General features: G+C 48.3%; 1 protein-coding gene across 3 annotated transcripts in view; it reads left to right on the top strand.

The window, feature by feature from the left end:
• Positions 1 to 4,132, top strand: part of RAPGEF1 (Rap guanine nucleotide exchange factor 1) — a 136,772-nt gene extending 132,640 nt beyond the window's left edge. For all 3 annotated transcript variants that reach the window (XM_088018861.1, XM_088018863.1, XM_088018862.1), the window contains 3 exons: positions 625 to 722; positions 1,560 to 1,688; positions 1,946 to 4,132. In XM_088018861.1, the coding sequence (XP_087874987.1) occupies positions 625 to 722; positions 1,560 to 1,688; positions 1,946 to 2,096 (378 nt within the window). In that variant the 3' untranslated portion in view covers positions 2,097 to 4,132. The remainder of the gene's footprint in view (positions 1 to 624; positions 723 to 1,559; positions 1,689 to 1,945) is intronic.
• Positions 4,133 to 20,569: the final 16,437 nt, after the last annotated feature.

Genomic DNA, 20,569 nt, shown 5'->3' with positions numbered 1-20,569 from the left:
GGGCTTTGGGGGAGGCCTGGCAAGGAACTAGACCTTTATCCTTGTGTGGGGAGGTTCCTTGAGAAGAGAGGCAAAGCCCATAGGGGCTGGGTGTTAGCCGGGCCACCCAAGTGTTATCTTAAGGGGTGACAGAGAGAGACAGTTGAAAGTCTGTTGTATGGAGAAGCGTGGGACCTTCACACTGGCTGCCACAGAAACACCTAGGAGGTCCTGAGGAGGTGACGCTCCGGGTCCAAGGCAGCTGAAAGGTGAAGAGGCAAGCAGTGGGTGGGAGGGGGCGGCAGCAGCTCGGTGAGGTCACCTGCTAAGCCTAGACAGCTCTGCCTTGAGCGCAGCGAGGATCAAAGGCAGGCTAGGAGCCAGGGATGGCCCATTCCTGGTGTGCAAGCCCCCCTGGGCTACGGTGCGGGGTGGCACCCAGCAGGAGGCCCAGCCCCAGGCCCTCTGAGCCGTGGTTCTGCAGCAGGCACATGCGGGCCTGGGAGCCAGTTCTCCGCAGCAGGCCCAGTCTCCCTGTAGCTGAGGCAGGGCCCAGGGCTGGGCAGCGGCGGGTGGGTCGGGGCGGAGGCTGGCACTGGGGCCCCAGCATGGTCTCAGCCCTCACACACTGTCCCTCCCACCCAGGGCCTGGCCGAGTACTGTACACTGATCGACAGCTCATCCTCCTTCCGCGCCTACCGGGCCGCCCTCTCCGAGGTGGAGCCCCCCTGCATCCCCTACCTGTGAGTAGAGCCCCTGCAGGTTTGCTCCCCGGCTGCTCTGGGGGAGACGTAGGTGTAGACAGAGAAATCCTCCCTTAAGGGTTTCCAGCTCAGACAATTAGACTTCTGTTTTAACTTTAAACTACGTAACAAGGAGCAGGTTCTACTTTTAAAACAGAAAGGAAGGGTCCAATGAAAACGGTCCTGCTGTCCCATCTCCCAGTCCCGCTACCGTTTCCTTCCTGCATCTGCCAGGCTTCCCCCCACCAAGGGTCCTCAGACTTGGCTGCACCTTACAGTCAGTCACCCAGGAGCCCTGAGAGCGTTTCCCCAAGTGTGAGCCATGGCATTGAGGAAATGAGGGGTTTGGGGAAAGCAGTCCTAGTCACATTAGCTGAAGGAAATAGTGGAAAAAGTCAAAGCTAGACAGGTTTCTTTGTTGTCAGAGCCCTTACTAAGCTGGTAGATACTGGGAACCTCCATGAGGGGGCCAGAAGACTCCACAGTGGCCCGGGGTGGGGGCTGCCCTCCCAGAATGCTACCTTGCTTTCCCCTGGGGGGGTGGCCGGCTGGGCTCCTGGGAGCATGTCGTCTGGGCCCCATCGCTACCCTTATGGCTTCGCGTCCTCTGTAATGAGAAGCACCTGTTAACAAAGAGGCTGTCCATGCCTGCCTCCCCCCTGGGTTTGGGTTATTTTTTTCCTGTTCATGTATTAATTTTACAAGGCTCCCCTGCCGTACCTGAGCTGGCTTTCCCAGGGACCCACAGTTTCTAGGTCAGGAGTTCACGCAGGAAGAGACCCAACACAGGCCAGACGTGCCCTCTGAAGCAGTAACTGGGCTTCTCCATCCTCCCAGGGGGCTTATCCTGCAGGACCTCACCTTTGTTCACCTGGGAAACCCAGACTATATTGACGGGAAGGTGAATTTTTCCAAACGGTGGCAGCAGTTCAACATTCTGGACAGCATGCGGTGCTTCCAGCAAGCGTGAGTGCCGGAGCGGGCGGGGGGACGAAGGAGCACTGGGGTCTGTACCCAGCTTGTTCTCCACACACCACATCCAGGGAGGGTGCAGGGCATGGGCCCAAGAAGTGGGGGCAGCATGTAGAGGGGCGACCAGGCTTCTGCTGCCAGCCCTCCGCCCGTGCGGAGCTCTGGTGCCGGGACCGTGCGCACAGCCCCTCCGGGGGGCCGTCGGGCTGCTGGCCCCACACAGGCCCTGACCGGACGCCCCCCCCCCACAGGCACTACGATATCCGAAGAAATGATGACATCATAAACTTCTTCAATGACTTCAGCGACCACCTGGCGGAGGAGGCCCTGTGGGAACTGTCTCTGAAAATCAAACCTAGGAACATAACAAGGAGAAAAACAGACCGGGAGGAGAAGACCTAGAAGTAGGTGCCGTGAGCGAGGAGAACGCTCGAGAGAGGCTCCGAGACCGGGAGGGACTTTGGACCTGTCCCCGGGCAGGCTGCACGTGTCCCGGCCCCAGGGCCCAGCCAGCCCTCTGCCATGCGGGGCAGGAGCCCCAGCAGCTTCCTGCTGCCCTCCTCCGCGGGAGCGGTCGCCCGGCCCACCGTGGAGCCAGCAGGCAGGTCTCGTTCCTGGTTTGTGAGCCCGTGGTTTGGTTTTGGTTTTGGTTTTGGTTTCTGCTTTCACTTTGTATTCCTCTCTCCGCCCCCCTCCCACTTGGGAGCAGCACAGGGAGATGGGCAGACCAAGGCACAGTGGGACACTCTTCACCCCTCCCTACATTCTAGGGTCCTGAATCTGCTGAAATGACAAGAGTGGAGGACCCTGAAAGGTGGGGGACCTGGCAGCAAAGGGACCTTCAGTAGGGTGGGCAGAAAGCGGAGAAGACCGGGGCGGCTCCTTTTACTTTCCTTGTCCTGCTTTTTAAATGCAAGATGGTGTGAGCGTTTGATGTGACCCAGAGGGGTTCACCAGGTGGCCTTCCAGTAGGCCTGGGGCTGGCGCGCCCGTCACGGTACTGGCCCTCAGAACCGTCATCTTCCCGTCCCTTCCTGTCCCCGACCACCTGGCGCTTCGGGGAGCTAGGAAGAAGATGGAGCAAGGGAGGACGTGGTTGTACCTGAGCCGGGGCCAGGAGTTCCGGGGTGAGTGAAGTTGGAGAGTGGAGGGGCCTTTCTGTCTTGGGGAAGGCCGGCAGACCCCTCTTCTTTCGCTTGCTGTGTGCCTTAAACTCCATCTCCTGCCCCCCCGCCGCCCCCATGGGCTCCCCTCCTGCCCTGCTCCATCCTGGCGGAGCCAGGGGGGTGCTCCCCTGCCCTTTCCACCAGTGCGCAGTGAGCTCTGCCCAGGGAAGGACGGGAGGTCCCTGATGGCCGGGGGCGCCCACTGAGGCTGACCGGCCCCGGCTCCCACCCCGGGGCGTACTTGCTCTCTCCACCTTCCTTGTTGGAAACGGCGCTCGCTGGGGAGGTGGACCGTCGGAGGCAGGTTTGCAGGGAGGTCCCTGCACACGGGCCGGGCCGCTGCCCCCACACCCCTTGGGTGCTGGTTTGCGTGACTGAGTGCTTGCTTCTCCTGGGCTTGGGACTTGGTCAGGCAAATGCCAGGATCGAACTTCTTAAACAACCATGTCACTTTGAGTCCTTCCTGAGTTTTGAGCAGCTTTCTCCACTCTTGTTTTGGGGTCCTGGACATCGAGGGGAGGACATCCGGAACTGCCAGTGGAGCCCCCTCGCGAAGCAGGCTGGCCGCTGCAGGCCAACCGTGTCACTTTCTTATTTAAAGCGTGTGGTCTTTGCTCTTCGGCGGTGCTGGGGGGGGGCTTGGTGCCCACTTTGAGTCCCCTCACTGCGGTCTCGTCTCCCTGCCCATCTGGCCCTCAGCCTGGCCCAGCTCTGCTGGGTGCTGCTGCATGCACGTGCGGGGGCCGCAGCAGCCCCACTACTAATGCGGGCTCTCCGCCTCACGCACCTGGCAGCAGATGGCGGGGGGGCTTTACTTTCCCTCCCCTCTCCTCTGGTAGCCCTGCCAGGTGGAGGGAGCAGTGTTCGGGGGACGGGGAGCCCGTGGGTCAGGGTAGCCCCTGCGTGAGGACCGCAGGGGCCGTATGTGTTTAACTTATTGGTTGACAGGCTCCCCATCCCGCGCCTCCTTAAGACATCCTCCTGGCTCTGGGAGTTGCCCCACCCTGTGCCAGCCCCGCAGCCGGGCTGTGATTGGTCTTGGGGGACCAGGACCGGGTGTCCCTGCAGGTGGGGCTGAAGCCAGGGAAGGGTGGGCACATGCCAGGTCAGAAGGAACCCAAGTCTTCAGAAGCACCTCCCTCTCCATGCCTCGCCCCTGTTACATTGTAATATATATATATCCCCACTAACCTGGCTGATAGTGGCATCTTCCTGCAGACATTTCAAACCTGTAACTTTTATATGAAAGGAAAATAAACACAATGAAAGCTGCGTTCAAGTGACAATCCGAGCTGCCCCTGCACACGTCCCAGTTCCCACACCCGTGTGCTGCTCTTGGGGCCATTTGGGGAGGGTGGGACGGAGTCCACCAGCCCGTCTGGAATTTTCCCTCCTTGCTCTTGTGCTCTGTAAGTGGATTAATGCAGAAGTCCTTTGCTGCGCGCCCCCCCCCCCCCCAGCAGTCTGGTAAAACTGAAATTTCTAGGGTGGACTTCAGGGGACACAGAGGTACCTGGAGCTACTTTTCAAAGCCCCTAAAGCAAGGTCTTTGAAGGCACGCCTTCTGTAAGAGTCCATCCCCCTCCCACCTCCAAGGCAACACGCACAGGCTTGGAAATAGCCCCATAGGCTCCGGTCTTCCTCTGTCTGACATGGGCTACCTCTCCGCCGCTCACGATGAGCCGCGGACTTAATCCCAGCCTGTGTGTCATCCCCCCTCGCTGTCCCGCCCACCTCCCAGTGTCCAAGAAAGAAAGAAGCAGTCAGCTGCTGAGTCCTCTACTCGCTGCCAATACCAAGAACCAGCCTGGTCTGGCCCTAACCTCCCTGCAGGTGACTGACTAGGAGGTCACAGGCCAAGTGCGGACGTCTGGGCTGAGCCTGCCACCCCCAGAGGGGACTAGGAACCTGCACGCTTAACCCAGCAGTTCAGGAGGCTCAGATAACCTCAAATCCAGGTCCAGCCATGGGTGGTACAGGGCCAGTCTTCTGGGGGTGTGATGGCCCCACCCGGTTCCCTCCAGCAGGGTGAGAGGCAGAGCCTTGCACATTCATTTAAACCATCACTCACTCATCAATTTGTTTCATTCACTAGGGGTACATGATTTAGGAACCCGGTCAGGCAGGGTTTGGGTCATTCTAGTCCTGCATTTGCTGGGGATGCACTGGAGGAACTTCTAATAAGGGCTCTGGTCCTGGTTCTGCAGCTTATAGGTAAGTGGCCCCCGCTCTCTTTCCCAGTTTTTCCAGCTGGGGGTGGGGGTAATAACAGCTTCTACCTCACAGGTCTGTAAGGCTCAGGGAGTTAATACCTAGAACAGGGTCTGGCAAGATTATTTATATGCACACACACAGAGATCCTAGGTCCCAAGCACTCTGCAGACCACTTTACTTCATTCACTCTTCTTAACCAAAATCCGCCCCCCGCCCGCACCCCATGAACTATCACAGCCATGGTAAAGTGCTGCAGAGAAGAGGTACTTCATTTGCATCGAGTCCAGACAGGCTTACCAGCAAGTCGTCCCGAACAAGTAGCTTCCGTCTTAACACACACGCCCCTGAGAACAAAAGGGGAAACACCTCTCAACTCTTGAGTAGAATACAGTCTTGACATCAAACCCAGACAGCAGTCCAAGAAAAATTACAAATACTTGCGCAAAACTTCTAAAATAATCTTAGCAACCCCAAACCAGCAGCATATAAAAATCAGTACTCCCTGGCCACACTGGGCTTACCCGCAAATTCAAGGATGGAATGTCAGTAAGCTGGTGAACGTTCTAGAATTCTTATGCTCAACAGCTTATTCGGGTGCCCACATCCGGAGCACCTCTCCTTCCTGGGCACAGGGGAAACTCTGCTTCCCAGCCCCCCCGCAGGGAGGTCCATGAGGAGCCAGACACATGTCACTTGGGCCTGGGAACTCAGCACGTGTGCCACCTTCATGCTTTCTCTTTCCCCACCATGACACACTTAGATGACAGAGTTCCAAGTGGAGGGAGACCAGACAGGGACCACCCCCCAGTGTCCCACACTAGACTATACATAAACAGAAAATGAACTTGTGCGAACTAATCTACTGAGATTTCAGGGTTTATAAATTTTCACAACAACATGGCCTAGCTGCTCCTGAATGCACCATATTAACACATTAAAGGAAGAACACCATATAATCACCTCAGTCGTCAGAAAGGCCTTTGTTAGAAATGCAATACCCATAATTTTCGTTCAAAACTCTTAGAAATCAAAAACTTTTAATCTGATAAAAGTCACCTTCCAAAAATCCTATGCAAACGTTATACTTAACGTTAAAATACTCAGAGCATTTCCTTTAAAATCAACAAGTTAAGGATCCTACTTGTACTGGAGACTCTAGCCAATGTGGCAGGAAAAGAAAAAAAAATTATTACTAAGAAAATCTCCTGGGCTGCCTGGCTGGCTCAGATGGTAGAGCATGCGACTCTTCATCGCAAGGCTGTGGCTGCAAGCCCCATGTTGGGCATAGAGCCTACTTCTAAAAAAAAAAAAATGAAATTTAGGGGCGCCTGGATGGCTCAGTCAGTTAAGCATTTGACTCTTGATTTCGGTTCAGGTCATGATCTCAGGGTCATGAGACTGAGCCTTTCATTGGGCTCTGCACTGGGCATGGAGCCTGCTTGGGATTCTCTCTCTCTGTCCTCCCCCCCCCCCAACTTGTGCACTCTCTCTCTAAAAAAATAAAAAGGAATCTTCGAAGGTAGTTAGCTATAGAGTCAGAAAAAAAATTGAATATGTTTCGATAATACAATCAACAATTAAAAACCAATTCTTAAAAGGCTCCCATTTATGCTGGCATCACAGGTCTTAAGTGAAACATTTATCCTCCAAAAAAGAGGATATAGCAATTGTAAATACTTTTGTACCAACATAGGAACACCTTTATACACAGCAAATATTAATAGACCTAAAGGGGGGAAAGGACAGCAATAGAATAATAAAGGATTTAAGTATGCCATTCACATCGACAGATCATCCAAACAGAAAACCAGTAAGGAACCATCAGCCTTGAAGGACACAATAGACTAGAAGGACTTGATAGAACGTTCCATCCAAAAGCAACAGAATACACATTCTCAAACGCACATGGAACACTCTCCATGGAACATAGATGTTAGGCCACAAAACAAGTCTTAATTTAAGAAGATTGAAATCCTATCAAGCATCTTTTCTAACCAGAATAATATGGAACTAGAAATCAGTTACAAAAAGAAAACTGGAAAAGCGTTATGTGGAGAGTAAACAACATACAACTGAACAACCAGTCGGTCAAAGGAGAAATCAGAAAGTACCTTGAACAGGGCGCCCAGGTGGCTCAGCTGGTTAAGCGACTGCCTTCGGCTCAGGTCATGGTCCTGGAGTCCCGGGATCGAGTCCGCATCGGGCTCCCTGCTCAGCGGGGAGTCTGCTTCTCCCTCGGACCCTCCCCCCTCTCATGCTCTTTCTCTTGCTCTCTCTCTCTCAAATAAATAAAATCTTAAAAAAAATACCTTGAACAAATGAAAATGGAAACAACGTATCAAACATACGGGGTGTAGCAAAAGCAGTTCTAAGGGGGAAGATGATAGGAAAAAACTAAAACAACCTGACTTAGAAGCAACCTCAAGGAACTAGGAAGAGAACAAATGAAGCCCAAAGTTAGAAGAAGGAAGGAAATAACAAAGATCAGGAATAGAGACTAAAAAGACAAAATTGACAAACCTTTAGCTAGACTCCCCAAGAGAGTACTCAGTCAGAAATGAAAATGATGTTACAACTAAAAAGGGGAGGGGAAGTGCACCTTGGAGCTTACTTAAAAAAAATTGATGTTACAACAGATACCACAGAAATACAAAGGATCGTAAAGAGACTATTATGAACAATTATATGCCAATAATTTGACAACCTAGAAGAGGTCAATAAATTCCTAGAAACATAAAACCTATCAAGACAGAATCATGAAAATTAAAGAAAACTGAACAGACCAACTACTAGTAAGGAGACCGAGTCAGCTCATCAAAAACCTCCCAACAAACACAAGTCCAGAACCACATGGCTCCACTGATGAACTCTACCAAACAGTCAAAGAATGAATAGCAGTCTTCCTCCAACACCTTCAAAAAATAGAAGCAGAGGGAACACGTCCACACTCCATTTACGAGGCCATTACCCTAATACCAAAACAAGACGAGCAGTCCACAAGAAGAGAAAATCACAGGCCGGGGCACATTGGGTGGCTCCGTCGGTTAAGCATCTGCCTTCGGCTCGGGTCATGGTTCCAGGGTCCTGGGATCGAGCCCCGCATCGGGCTCCCTGCTCAGCGGGGAGCCTGCTTCCTCTGCCTGCTTCTCCTCCTGCATGTTGTGCTCACTCTCTGTCAAATAAAATCTTAAGAAAAAAAATCACAGGCCAGTGGCCCTGATTCACACACATGCAAACATCCTCAATAAATGATAGCAAACCAAATTCAACAATACGTTAAAAGGATCACGCACCATGACCCAAGTGGAATGGGATTCCAGGGAGGGTTCAACACACACAAATGTGATACACTCACTACATTAACAAAATGAAGGAAAAAATCATAGGATCATCCCAGTAGATGCAGAAAAAGTGACAAAAGTCAACATCGATTTATGATAACGAAGTGGGGATAGAGGGAACACACCTCAACATAAGAAAGGCCACCCTACATGACAAGTCCGCACCTAGGATCATTCTCACTGGTGAAAAGCTGAGAGCTTTTCCTCGAAGATCAGGAACAAGTCGAGGATGCCCACCCTCACCACTGTTGTTCAACGTAGTACTGGAAGTCCTAGCCACAGCAATTAGGCACCAAAAAGAAACAGAAGGCACGCACATTGAAAAGGAAGAAGTAAAACTCATAATTTGCAGATGAGACGATATCATATATGGAAAACCCTAAAAGCCTCCCCAGAAAACTTAGAACTAATGAATGAATTCAGTGAAGTTGCAGGATACAAAATCAAAGCCAAAACTCCATTGCGTTTCTAGCCACTACTAACGACCTATGAGAAAAAGACATTAATTAACACATTTACAATCGCATCAAAAGAAAATACCTAGGAATAAATTTAACCAAGAAGGTGAAAGAGACCTACCTGTACTCTGAAAATAAGACGATATTAATAAAAGAAATTGAAGACAAATAAACGGAAAGCTACCCCGTGCTCGTGGGTGGGAAGAACACGTTAAAATACCCATTCTGCCCAAAGCAATGCACAGATTCAGTGCAATCTCTGTCAAAACCCTAATGGCATTTTCCACAGAAATAGTGATCCTAAAATTTGTATGGAACCACAAAAGACCCTGAACAGCCAAAGCAATCTTGAGAAAGAAGAATAAAGCATCACACTCCCTGATTGCATACTATATGTCAGAGAGATTGTAATTTAATTAATGTATTTATTTTTAAAGATTTTATTTTTCAACAGAGAGGAACACAGCGAGAGAGGGAACACAAGCAGGGGGAGTGGGAGAGGGAGAAGCAGGCCTCCCGCCGAGCAGGGAGCCCAGTGGGGGACTTGATCCCAGGATGCTGGGATCATGACCCGAGCCACAGGCAGACACTTAACAACTGAGCTACCCAGGTGCCCTGAGATTGTAATTAAAAAAACAAACAAACAAAAAACACAGATCCATGAAACAAGGAGCCCAGAAATAAACCCATGAGTATATGGTCAGTTAATTTACGGCAGAGGAGCCAAGAACAGACAGTGGAGAAAGGAGAGTCTCTTTAATTAATAGTGCTGGGAAAACTGAACAGCTACATCCAAAAGAATGAAACTGGACATGGGCTCTTGGGTGGCTCAGTCAGTTAAGCATCCAACTCTTGATCTCCACTCAGATCTTGATCTCAGGATCATGACTTCAAGCCCCACGTTGGGCTCCACACTGGGTGTGGAGGCTACTTAAGAAAGAAAAACGGGACCACTTTCTTACACCATACACAAAAATTAACTCAAAATAGATTAAAGACTTGAATTTAAGACAAACCATAAAGCTTCTAGAGGAAAACATAGGCAGAAAACTCCTTGACATCAGTCTTGGCAATGATTTCTTTGGATTTAACACCAAAAGCAAAAGCAACAAAAGTAAAAATAAGCACGTGGGGACTACATCAAACTAAAAAGCTTCTGCACAGCAAAAGAAACCAACAAAATGAAAAGGCAACGTACTGAATGTGAGAAAATATTTCCAAATCATACCTGATACAGGGCTAATATCCAGACTACATAAAGCACTTCTACAACTTCATAGCAAAAACCAATCTAATGAGCCACCTGGGTGGCTCAGTCAGTTAAGCAGCTGCATTCGGCTCAGGTCATGATCTCAGGTCCTGGGATTGAGCCCCGAGTCGGGCTCCCTGCTCAGCAGGGAGTCTGCTTCTCCCTCTCCCTCTGCCCCCTCCCTGCCGCTTGTACTCTCTGTCTCTGTCAAATAATTTTTTAAACCTTCAAAGAAAAAAAACAAAACCCCCAATCTGACGAAAAAAATGGGCAGAAGATCCGAATAGACATTTTTCTTAAAAACGTACAAATGGTCAACAGGTACATGAAAAGATGTTCAACATCACTCATCATCAGGGAACTGCAAATCAAAATTGCAATGAGCTATCACCTCACACCTGTTAGGATGGCTAGTATGAGAAACATAGTAAGTGTTGGTGAGGATGTGGAGAAAAAGGAACCCTTGTGCCCAGTTGGGAATGTAAGCCTGTGTAACTGCTGTGGAAGACAGTACAGAGCTTCCCAAAGATACTAAGAATAGAACTACCATATGAGGGGTGCCTGCATGGCTCAGTTGTTGGGCATCTGCCTTCGGCTCTGGTCATGATCCCAGAGTCCTGGGATCGAGCCCCACATCGGGCTCCCTGCTCGGCGGGAAGCCTGCTTCTCCCTCTCCCACTCCCCCTGCCTGTGTTCCCTCTCTCACTGTGTCTCTGTCAAATAAATAATAAAATCTAAAAAAAAAAAAAAAAATTCTACGTATGGTAGTGGCAGACTTGGTCATTCAGACCAGCCCTCCTGCTAGGAAAGCTGTACAAAATATTTTTAATCACTGCCTGAATTCATCAGAAGGCCAGCAAATGAATGAATTATTGGGCCTGGCATCAGGAGGAGACAGAAACCCAGGGAAGTAAGCCTGACATTTGGGGCCACAATAGTAAAGGCACCTGCCAATTCCAGAAGGGGTAGCCGGGAAGCTCTGCAGCACTTCTGATAAAAGGGAATTTAAAATAAGAGAGTCTAGAACTCAGCGTGCCTTGAATTGAGAACCCAAGGAAGCACCCTCCAGCTATAAGGGAGACTACAAGTATACTGGCCCCCAAAGGGACTGAGCCTGCTTCAAATCCTCTCAATCCTGAAAGTGGACTGCTGGCATCCCAGGCACCGGCCAGAAGCAAATAAAAACAAAGCCTCACCAGAAGAGGTGAACATCATCCTAGGCCTCAAATTAGTTCTTTAGTTTTTCATATACAGTAAAAAAAATAACCAAGGACGCAAGGAGACAAGAAGCACGAACAGAAAAAGACCCGGGCCCAGTTCGTTGAGCATCCGACTCTTGGCTTTCAGCTCAGGTCATGATCTCGGGTCTTGAGACTGAGCCCCGCATTGGGCTCCATGCTCAGAGCAGAGTCTGCTTGAGATTCTTTCCCCCGGCTCCTCCTCCCACTCATGCGTGCGCGCGCGCTCTCTGTAAGATAAATACAAATAAATAAAATCTTAAATAAAAAAATACCCGCAGGGGCTGGGATTTGGAAAGCACAGTGCTTACTGTGTTCTAGGAGTAAGAGATTGAGAATTTGGGTGAATAATAGGGAAATATAAATACAGGACAAGTGGAAATTCCAGAACCGAAATACGCAGTAACTGCCAAGAAGAACTCAGTGAATATGCTTAACAGATTCAGTGGCCTGGAGACAGAGGAGGAGCCCCAGGTAGAATGAAGCCCCGGGAGAGAAGGACGGACACCGCAGGTGGGAAGAGACCTGGGCGTGCCCAAAGTGTAACAGGATCGAGAAACGAGTACTGCACTGAATATTAACTCATGAAAATTTAAATTAAAAAAAATTTTTTAAGAAAAATAAGTAAAACTTTAAAAATAAAAAAATAAAAATCCGAAGTGTAACTGGAGCACCGGAAGAACAGGAAGGTTAGAGCAGACAGACAGAGCAGCATTCTTATTCGTAACAGCCCCAAATGGAAACAGTTCGAACGCCCACCGACTTGTAAAAGGATGGACAGACCATCTCCGTACAACAGAGCGCTACTTAACAAGAAATGACGTGCCATCATGCCACGGCACGGATGAACCTCAAAAACACAAACGCGAAAGACGACATATTCCCTGCTTCCATTTCTATGAAGTGTGCAGAGAAACGCATCATAGAGACCGAAAGCGGATGGGTGGGTGCCTGGGGGCGCAGCAGATAGACTGCACGTGGGCATGAGGCAGCTTTGGGGTGATGGACTTTTTTAAAAACTGGATCATGATGATGGTAACTTTACTAAATATAACTGAACTGTGCACTCAAAAATGAGTGAGTTTTAGGATGTGTAAATTATAGCTCAGTAAAGCTATTTTTAAAAAACAAACAAAACTCCAAAACTGATCGTACCAGTTATCAGTTTGCTGCTTCTCATGCCCTGGCCTACGCTTTCCTTGCATTTCCCCTTTGCAGCGTTTTGTCAGAGGGGAGCCCTGGAGGAACGTGGAGGGGAAGGGCTGTGGTTGTGGCGCTCAGCTCGCTCCTGCTCTGACCATACAGCTGCTAGACACACGTGTGCAGAGACATCCAGTGGCATCCTGCCCAGCTATGCACCCACACCCTGCAGTCTCTCAGCAAGCTTGCTGCTCAGCCCAGGGCCTGGGGACCAGCTCGCTGCGGCACCCCCAGACATGGACAGTGCAAACCTCAGACTCGTGCACCGGCTGACAAGCAGGTTCCCAGCTCCACATGCATGCTCACCTACCAGAGCTAGCCCGTCTGTACCTCCAAGGGATCAGTCCTGCTCATCCAGCCCTGCCCCAGCTCTGGTCCGGGCAACACAACACAGTGAGTTTCTTTACAACCACACCTTCTCCAGGGACTTCTGAATCCCAGCCTTGGGAATTGGGCCCTCCTACGTCTGCCTTCCTTAGGTATTTACCTTCAGCCCTAGGGTAACTTTTATCATTCCCTTTCTACCTTCCGTGTTCTCTCCTGTCATAGTTCAAAATTCTATTAATCTTTCTCTGTTCAAATTACTCCATTGTTTATGTCTCCTGATTGGAGACATAAACAACGGAGTAAAAAAAATGGACTAAAAAAAAACCAAGCCCTAGAGTCAAGAAGCCTTATCCCAAGCAGGATAATTAAAAAGAAATATGTATCTAAGCACAGCACGGTTAAACTTCTGAAAACCAACGACAAAAAGAGCATCTTTAAGCAGACAGAGAAGCACAGAAAGGGCACATTAGCTTCAAAGGTACAACAATTAGACTCAACAGAAGCAAGGGGACAGAAGTCAATGGGATGAGATCTTCAAGTGCTGAAAGAAAACCCACCAAAATTCTACATTCACTCAAAATATCTTTCAAGAATGAAGGTAAAAATCAAGATATTGTCAGCCAAAAACAGAATCCGTCCTCAGGCCTACACTAAGAAAAAACAAAATGTTTTCAGGAAGAAGGAAAATAATCCCAAAGGGAAGGTCCAACGTGCAAGAAGGAATAAAAAACAGCCAATATGTGGATAAATAAGCATCAACTGTATCAAACAACAACAATGTCTCAGCAGTTTAAAATATAGAGAATCAACATACCTAACACAATGGCGTGGGGCTCAGGAAGGAGATGCATGGAGGTATTTTTGAATTAGTTCTTAAATTGTCTAGGAAAAAGATACAGGTACCAAGAACATTTGGCTTTGAGAAGGGAACGTAAGATGTAATCTCTAGGGAACCACTAAAGCTGCAAAAGGATGTCTAATTGCCAAGCTAATAGGAAGAAATGGAATAACAACAGCTGATCCAAAAGGAGGCAGGAAAGGAGAGAGACTGAAACATAGTACAGGTGGAACCAGGAGAAAGCAAATAGGAGGGTGGGGGGATTCAAACCCAAACACATCTTGTTTTAAGTAGGCTCCACACCAGCATGGAGCCCAACATGGGGCTTAAGTTCATGACCCTGAGATTAAGATCTGAGCTGAACAGGGCACGCCTGGGTGGCTCAGTCAGTTAAGCGTCTGCCTTCGGCTCAGGTCATGATCCCAGGGTCCTGGGATCGAGCCCCGCATCAGGCTCCCTGCTCAGCGGGGAGCCTGCTTCTCCCTCTGCCTTTGCCTGCCACTCCCCCTGCTTGTTCCTTCTGTCAAAAAAAAAAAAGACCTGAGCTGAGATCAAGCGGCAGAAGCTTAACTGACTGAGCCACCCAGGCGCCCCCCCCACCCAAACACATTTTTTTAAGATTTACTTATTTGAGAGAGACAGCATGCATGTGCAAGTTGGGGGTCGGGGGGGAAGAGGGAGAGAATCTTCAAGCAGACTCCCTGCTGAGCATCCAACTAAGAGTTGGACACTCAACTGACTGAGCCACCCAGACACACCAAACACCTTTTTTTGTTGCTCCTGGGTGGTTCAGTCGGTTAAGTGTCTGACTCTTGGTTTCGGCTCAGGTCATGCTCGCACAGTCATGGGATCGAGCCCTGAGTTGGGCTCCACACTCAGTGTGGAGTCTGCTTCACATTCATTTTCCCTCCCTCTCTATACACACTCTCTCTAAAATAAATACAATCTTTAAATAAATAAACTACATTAAACAGGTTGTCTGTCTCAGTCAGTGGAACATATGACTCTTGCTCTTGGGGTTTTGAGTTCAAGACCCACATTGGGTGTAGAGATGACTTTAAAAAAAAATCTTAAAAAAAAAACCTAAATGGACTAAATTCTCCAGTTGAAAGGTCAATTTTTTTTTAATGTACATGCTGTTAACAAAATGTATTTATCTAAAATGTAATGGTACAAAGGTTGAAAGTAAAAATTGGAAAAAGATACACTCCACAAATACAGCCCCCCCAAAAAGTTAGCACAGCTGTTATTAATAGCAGAAGTAGACTTTAAGGCAAAAGGTATTACTAGAATTATAAAGATACACTTGACAATATATGAAGTATATTCAACCAAAAGACTTAATTTCTAAATCTATATGCATCTAATTACATAGTCTCAAAATATCTCAAGCAAAAGCCAACAGAACTACAAGATGAAACAGTCAAATCTGTGATCCTGGTGGGAGGTTTTAACACACTTCTCTCAGGGACATGTCAGAAAGGACTGTAATCTTATACAACACTTCCCAAAAAAAGAAGAAAATGAGAAGCTTTTCCAAACTCTTGTGACAAGGCCAACAAAATTCTGATACCAAAACCATAACAAGAATGAAATTACAGACCATTTCACTCATGAACACAGATGCAAAACTCCTACACAAACCACTAACTGAATCTAGTGATAGTAGAAAGAATAATACATCATATCATGATGGGTTTATTCTAGGAGGGAGAAGTGACTTTAACGTTTGAAAATCAATGCTAATTTACAACATTAACAAAATAGATCATAATTTTCTCCGAGGATACATGAAAGTAATTTAGTAAAATGCAATATCCATGTGTGATTTTTTTTATAACTCTTAGCAAACTAGGAATAAAAGGGTACTTCCTTAATCTGAAAAAGCTTATCTATTATTTTTAAAAGGCAGAATGTTGAAAGTCTTCCTTTTGAGACTAGGAGAAAGGTAAGGCTGCCATTGTTGGCACCTCTTCCCAGGATTGTTCTGGGGGTCCAGGCCAGTGCAGGAAGGCAAACACACACACACACACACACACACACACACACACACACACACACACACACACACACACACACACACACACACACACACACACACACGTAAGTGTTGGGAAGTAAGACAACTCATTACACAGATAATCCTGTGTAAACAGAAAATTCAGCAGAACCTACAGATAAATTATCAGTATAAGTGAATTTAGAAAGATTGCTGGATACAAAGTCAACAATCAGTTAATTGTAGGGGCACCTGGGTCGCTCAGTCGTTAAGCATCTGCCTTCGGCTCGGGTCATGATCCCAGGGTCCTGGGATCGAGCCCCGAATCGGGCTCCCTGCTCAGCAGGAAGTCTGCTTCTCCCTCTCCCACTCCCCCTGCTTGTGTTCCCTCTCTCGCTGTGTCTCTCTCTGTCAAATAAATAAAAATCTTTATAAAAAAAAAATCAGTTGTATTTCTGTATACTAGCAAGTAATAAAAGAAAAATATTAAAATGATATTTATAATAGCATCAAATCAAATATCCAGGGATACTAACAAAATACAGTATTTCTGCACAGAAAATGACAAAAATCAGGGGAAAATGTTTTAAAGACCTAAACAAATAAGGAAATTCACCATTTTTTTGTTGGAAAAGTTAGCACTATAAAAATACCAGTTGTTCCCAAATTAATCCATAGATTTAAAGCAATTCTAGTCAAAATCCCAATCTTTATTTTGGTGAAAATTGACAAGTTAATTCTAAAGTTCATTATAAATAGAAATGATTTTAAATGGCCAAGACCCTTAAAGATGGTGGGAGGGCTTGACCTCCCCCATATCAAGACTTACTATCCTGCCACAGTAAATGAAGCAGGACACGGAACAAGAATAGACAAATGGACCTCTGGAGTCTACTCCAGTAGGTGACAGATCCAGGTGTGAAAATACACCACCAGTAAATCTTCTAGATCTAGCAGACAACAGAAGAGACTATCTTCATGACCTCAGAATAGGGGTATTTTTCTTAAGCCACAAAAAGCATTATCTGTAAAGGAAAAGATACATTGGTATATATTACAACTGAGAACTTGTTTTCATCAGGTGACCCTACAGAGAGTGAAAAGGGAGACTATAGGACTCATTGCCAGAATACATAAAGAACTCCTCTTGGGGCGCCTGGGTGGCTCAGTCAAGCGTCTGCCTTCGGCTCAGGTCATGGTCCCAGGGTCCTGGGATCAGGCCCCGCATCGGGCTCCCTGCTCGGTGGGAAGCCTGCTTCTCCCTCTCCCACTCCCCCTGCTTGTGTTCCCTCTCTCGCTGTGTCTCTCTCTGTCAAATAAGTAAAATCTTTAAAAAAAAAAAAAAAAAAAAAACTCGTTTGATAAGACGACAGCCCAGCACACAAATGGGCCCAAGTCTTGCAGAGGCACATCATGAAGAGATGACAAGCATATGTTAAGAGGCCCAGCATCACCGTCATCAGAGAGATGCAGATTAAAGCCACACTGACCCCACTACAGTGCCACTACCAGCCGCCCCACAACTTAGAGACAGACAGATCCCAGGGTTGAGAAGGGGAGCCACCGCCGCCCCCTCCGTTGCTGGGGGGTGGGGACGATGCAGGATGATACAGTCCACTTGAGGGTGCAGGTTGGCAGCATCTCCTTGCACTTTTTAATGGACCCCACAGTCTGCAGGAAAGCCTTCCTTTACCACGTTCTGGGCAAAGACCTCAAGGATGCACCCGAACCCATTCCTCCTCGGTTCCACTCGACATTTCACACTTGCCCGGCGCCCGCCCCCGTGGCACACTGGCACAGCTGGAATCTACACGGTCTGACTGGAAGCTTCGGGAAAACAGACTGTCCCCCTTCACTGCTGCGAACCCTAAAACTGGACCTGCCAGGTCAAAAGCCACGCGTTTTCAGTTACTTTTAATTACACAACGCACAAGCGCAGTTCTGTTCTAAAGTGCGGCATGTAGTGCAAACCCTCCTCGCCCTGCTCCCTCCTCAAAGCCAGCCACTGTCAGCAGTTGAGAATGTATCCTTCTAGACTGTTCTTTGCACATACAGGCATGTGAACACGGGGTGCGTGTACTATTCAGAGAGGCCAGCTATCTACTTGCCACAAACACCGTGGCAGCACACACACCAGCAATAAATGAGAGAGTCTGAGTTGGGTCCCTCGCCAACGCTGGATGTACTCCATCAAGTTTTCCCGTCCAACAATAGAAGCCACCTCGTGGTCCAGATCAGTATTCCCTGGACATACAGTCTTTCCGAGTGGTTTTCCAGACGTAAGCAGCCTCCCCTCTGTCCCACCTAGCACCCCGAGTTACAGACCTCCTCCACCTTCCTCTGTCGCCAGTGGAGGTCTATTTTACACTTAGCTCTTTAGCCCTACCTGGAATTTAGTTTTGCGTACAATTATAAAGAGAATTATTTTTTCAGATAACCAGCTAACCAACTCCAAATATTTTGAGCCTTCCTTGACTCTCCCAATTTAAATGCCATTTTGACAGATACACACACTCGAAATGTTTTCTGGACTTTCTATTTTTCACTGACCTATCTCTGTGGCAAAGTCATGCTGCCCGGGTTTTTTTTTTTTTTTTTTAAGATTTTATTTATTTGAGGGGCACCTGGGTGGCTCAGTCGGTGAAGCGTCTGCCTTCGGCTCAGGTCATGATCCCAGGGTCCCCTGTTCCATGTCGGGGCTCCCTGCTCAGCGGGGAGTCTGCTTCTCCCTCTGCCTCTCCCCCTCCCTCTCTGATCTTTTTTTTTTTTAAAGATTTTATTTATTTAAGAGAGAGAACACAAATGCAGACGGAGAGGGAGAAGCAGACTCCCCGCTGAGCAGGTAGCCTGTTACTTGGGGCTCGATCCCAGGACCCCAGGATCATGACCTGAGCCGAAGGCAGAGGTTTAACCCATTGAGCCACCCAGGCGCCCCATGCTATCCTGATTACTGTAGCTTTATAGTTAAGTTTTAGCATCAAGTGCAGAAAGTTCTCCCTCATTAAACTTAAAAAAATATATATTCGCAACTGTTGCACATTTTCCTTTCATATTAATTTTAAAAACATTTTTTCCATAGTCTTAAAAGCATGGTTTCCTTGTGGGAACTTAATTAAATCTCCATTTAAGAAGGCTTAAATATCCTTACATTATATTTTCCTACCCAGATATTTTGTGGTGTGTTTATTTGTTTGTTTGTTTTTTTGTCTTTTCGTATTTTTTAAAAATCATCCTTCATTTGGATCTAGATCTTGCTGTTTTTATACTATGGTGCATGGAATTTTTTATTTTTTTCCACTTGTAACTAATTACTGCTGTTGACTCTTTGTAGATTTTTATATCCCACCACTGCCTCTTAGATATTCCAGCTAGACAACCATGGTCTCTTCCTAGTTTTTAATACGACAGATTTCACTTTGATGTTTTCTACGTTAGCTAGAACCTCACCAGGGGGCATCCACAGCTTGGTCCTGGTTATAATGGCTTTTAATGGTTTTAGTAATTTTCCACCTAATGTGCCATTTGCTGTCAGTGCCTGTCCTGCTGCCTGAACCAGAACCCGCACGTTAACAAGATTTGCCAGGTATTTCCTACATCATGTTCAAGGAATGCTGGTCTAGACGATTTCTTCCTATTGGTGATTTTCCTTAAGAGTTTAGTAATTAAAGTTGTGGCTATTTGATGCTACCAAATACTTTCTGGCGTCTACTGGTCCCTAAAAAAGGGATTCTTCCTTGGTGGCTGTCATGCATCCTACTGTTTGATATCCTAATTCTGGGCCAGCCCTGTGCCCTCCAACAGGAGGTCCCCTCTCAACCCCCCAGCATCCTCGCTCACCACTTACTCCCCCATCCGTGTCTCTTCAGCTCCCCGGTGCATCTCCAGGCTGAGACGGACGCACCCCTGCTTCAGGTGGCAGGGCTGTGAGCAGCACAGAGTGGGTGCTCAGAAATCACTTGACTTCACTCGAGCGGTCCTTCTTGAGTGGCTCAGCTGAGGGGCAGGGGGCTTCCTCCTCTCCGTGCAGATGGGTTTTTATCTTGAGTCACAGACCCCTCTGAGAATCTGGACACCTTCCCAGGAAAACGCCCATGAATGGCTTTCCCTCCCTGCTGGTTGGGAAGCTCCTGGCTGTCCTGAAGCCCAGGGTAAGGCCCTTGCTCCCTGCTCTCCCAAAACCTTTGGCTGTGGGATTCCCTACAGAAATCCCCACCATCCCTACGCAGCTGGTCCATTCCAAGTGCTCGCCACAAGCCAGGCGCTGTGCTGAACACCCATGGGGTCTGCCCACAACTCCAGGGACAGGTCGTACTGCCGCCACCCCATTTTACAGATGGGGAAATCTCAATTTGCTCAAGAAACCAGAAACTCCTTGAAGGCAAGGACTGTTCTTGTGGCTGGGGCCTGGCCAAGCAAGAAGGTCACTGGCTGGGGAGCCGCAGGGCCGCAGGGGGCCTCCCACTCCCTGCTCCCTCAGCCCCCTTCCTCTGCAGACCGTTCTGAGTCTTGCTAACGTGGAAGGCCATTCTCAGGACCACAGCTGACTGGACTGGGGTACCAGGCACGATGCAGGGACACCCACGTACAGCTCTATAGGCCATCCAGCAGCCTCTAGGGCCCCCTGAGTGCTCCCCGGTCAGGGTGGCCCTCGCCACACAGGGACCCAGCGCATCCTCCATGGGTGGGCGATAAAGTTAGGGACAGAAGGAGTGAGCAGAAAATGCACACGGAGTGGGTGTGGGGCAGAGCCGAAAGACTGCAGACAGAGGGAGTAAGCAGGAGGCAGGGAGGAGGGGAGAAAGAAGTTTCTGGTAAAGGAGCCCCATGAGTAGTGGGTCACATCTC

The sequence above is a fragment of the Eumetopias jubatus genome, unplaced genomic scaffold, assembly GCF_037043125.1.
Source record: "Eumetopias jubatus isolate StellerSeaLion01/CBP00866 unplaced genomic scaffold, mEumJub1_p1.0 scaffold_15, whole genome shotgun sequence".
Classification (NCBI taxonomy): domain Eukaryota; kingdom Metazoa; phylum Chordata; class Mammalia; order Carnivora; family Otariidae; genus Eumetopias; species Eumetopias jubatus.
Note: the sequence above shows the minus strand (reverse complement) of the source record. Positions and strands in the feature narration are given on the sequence as shown.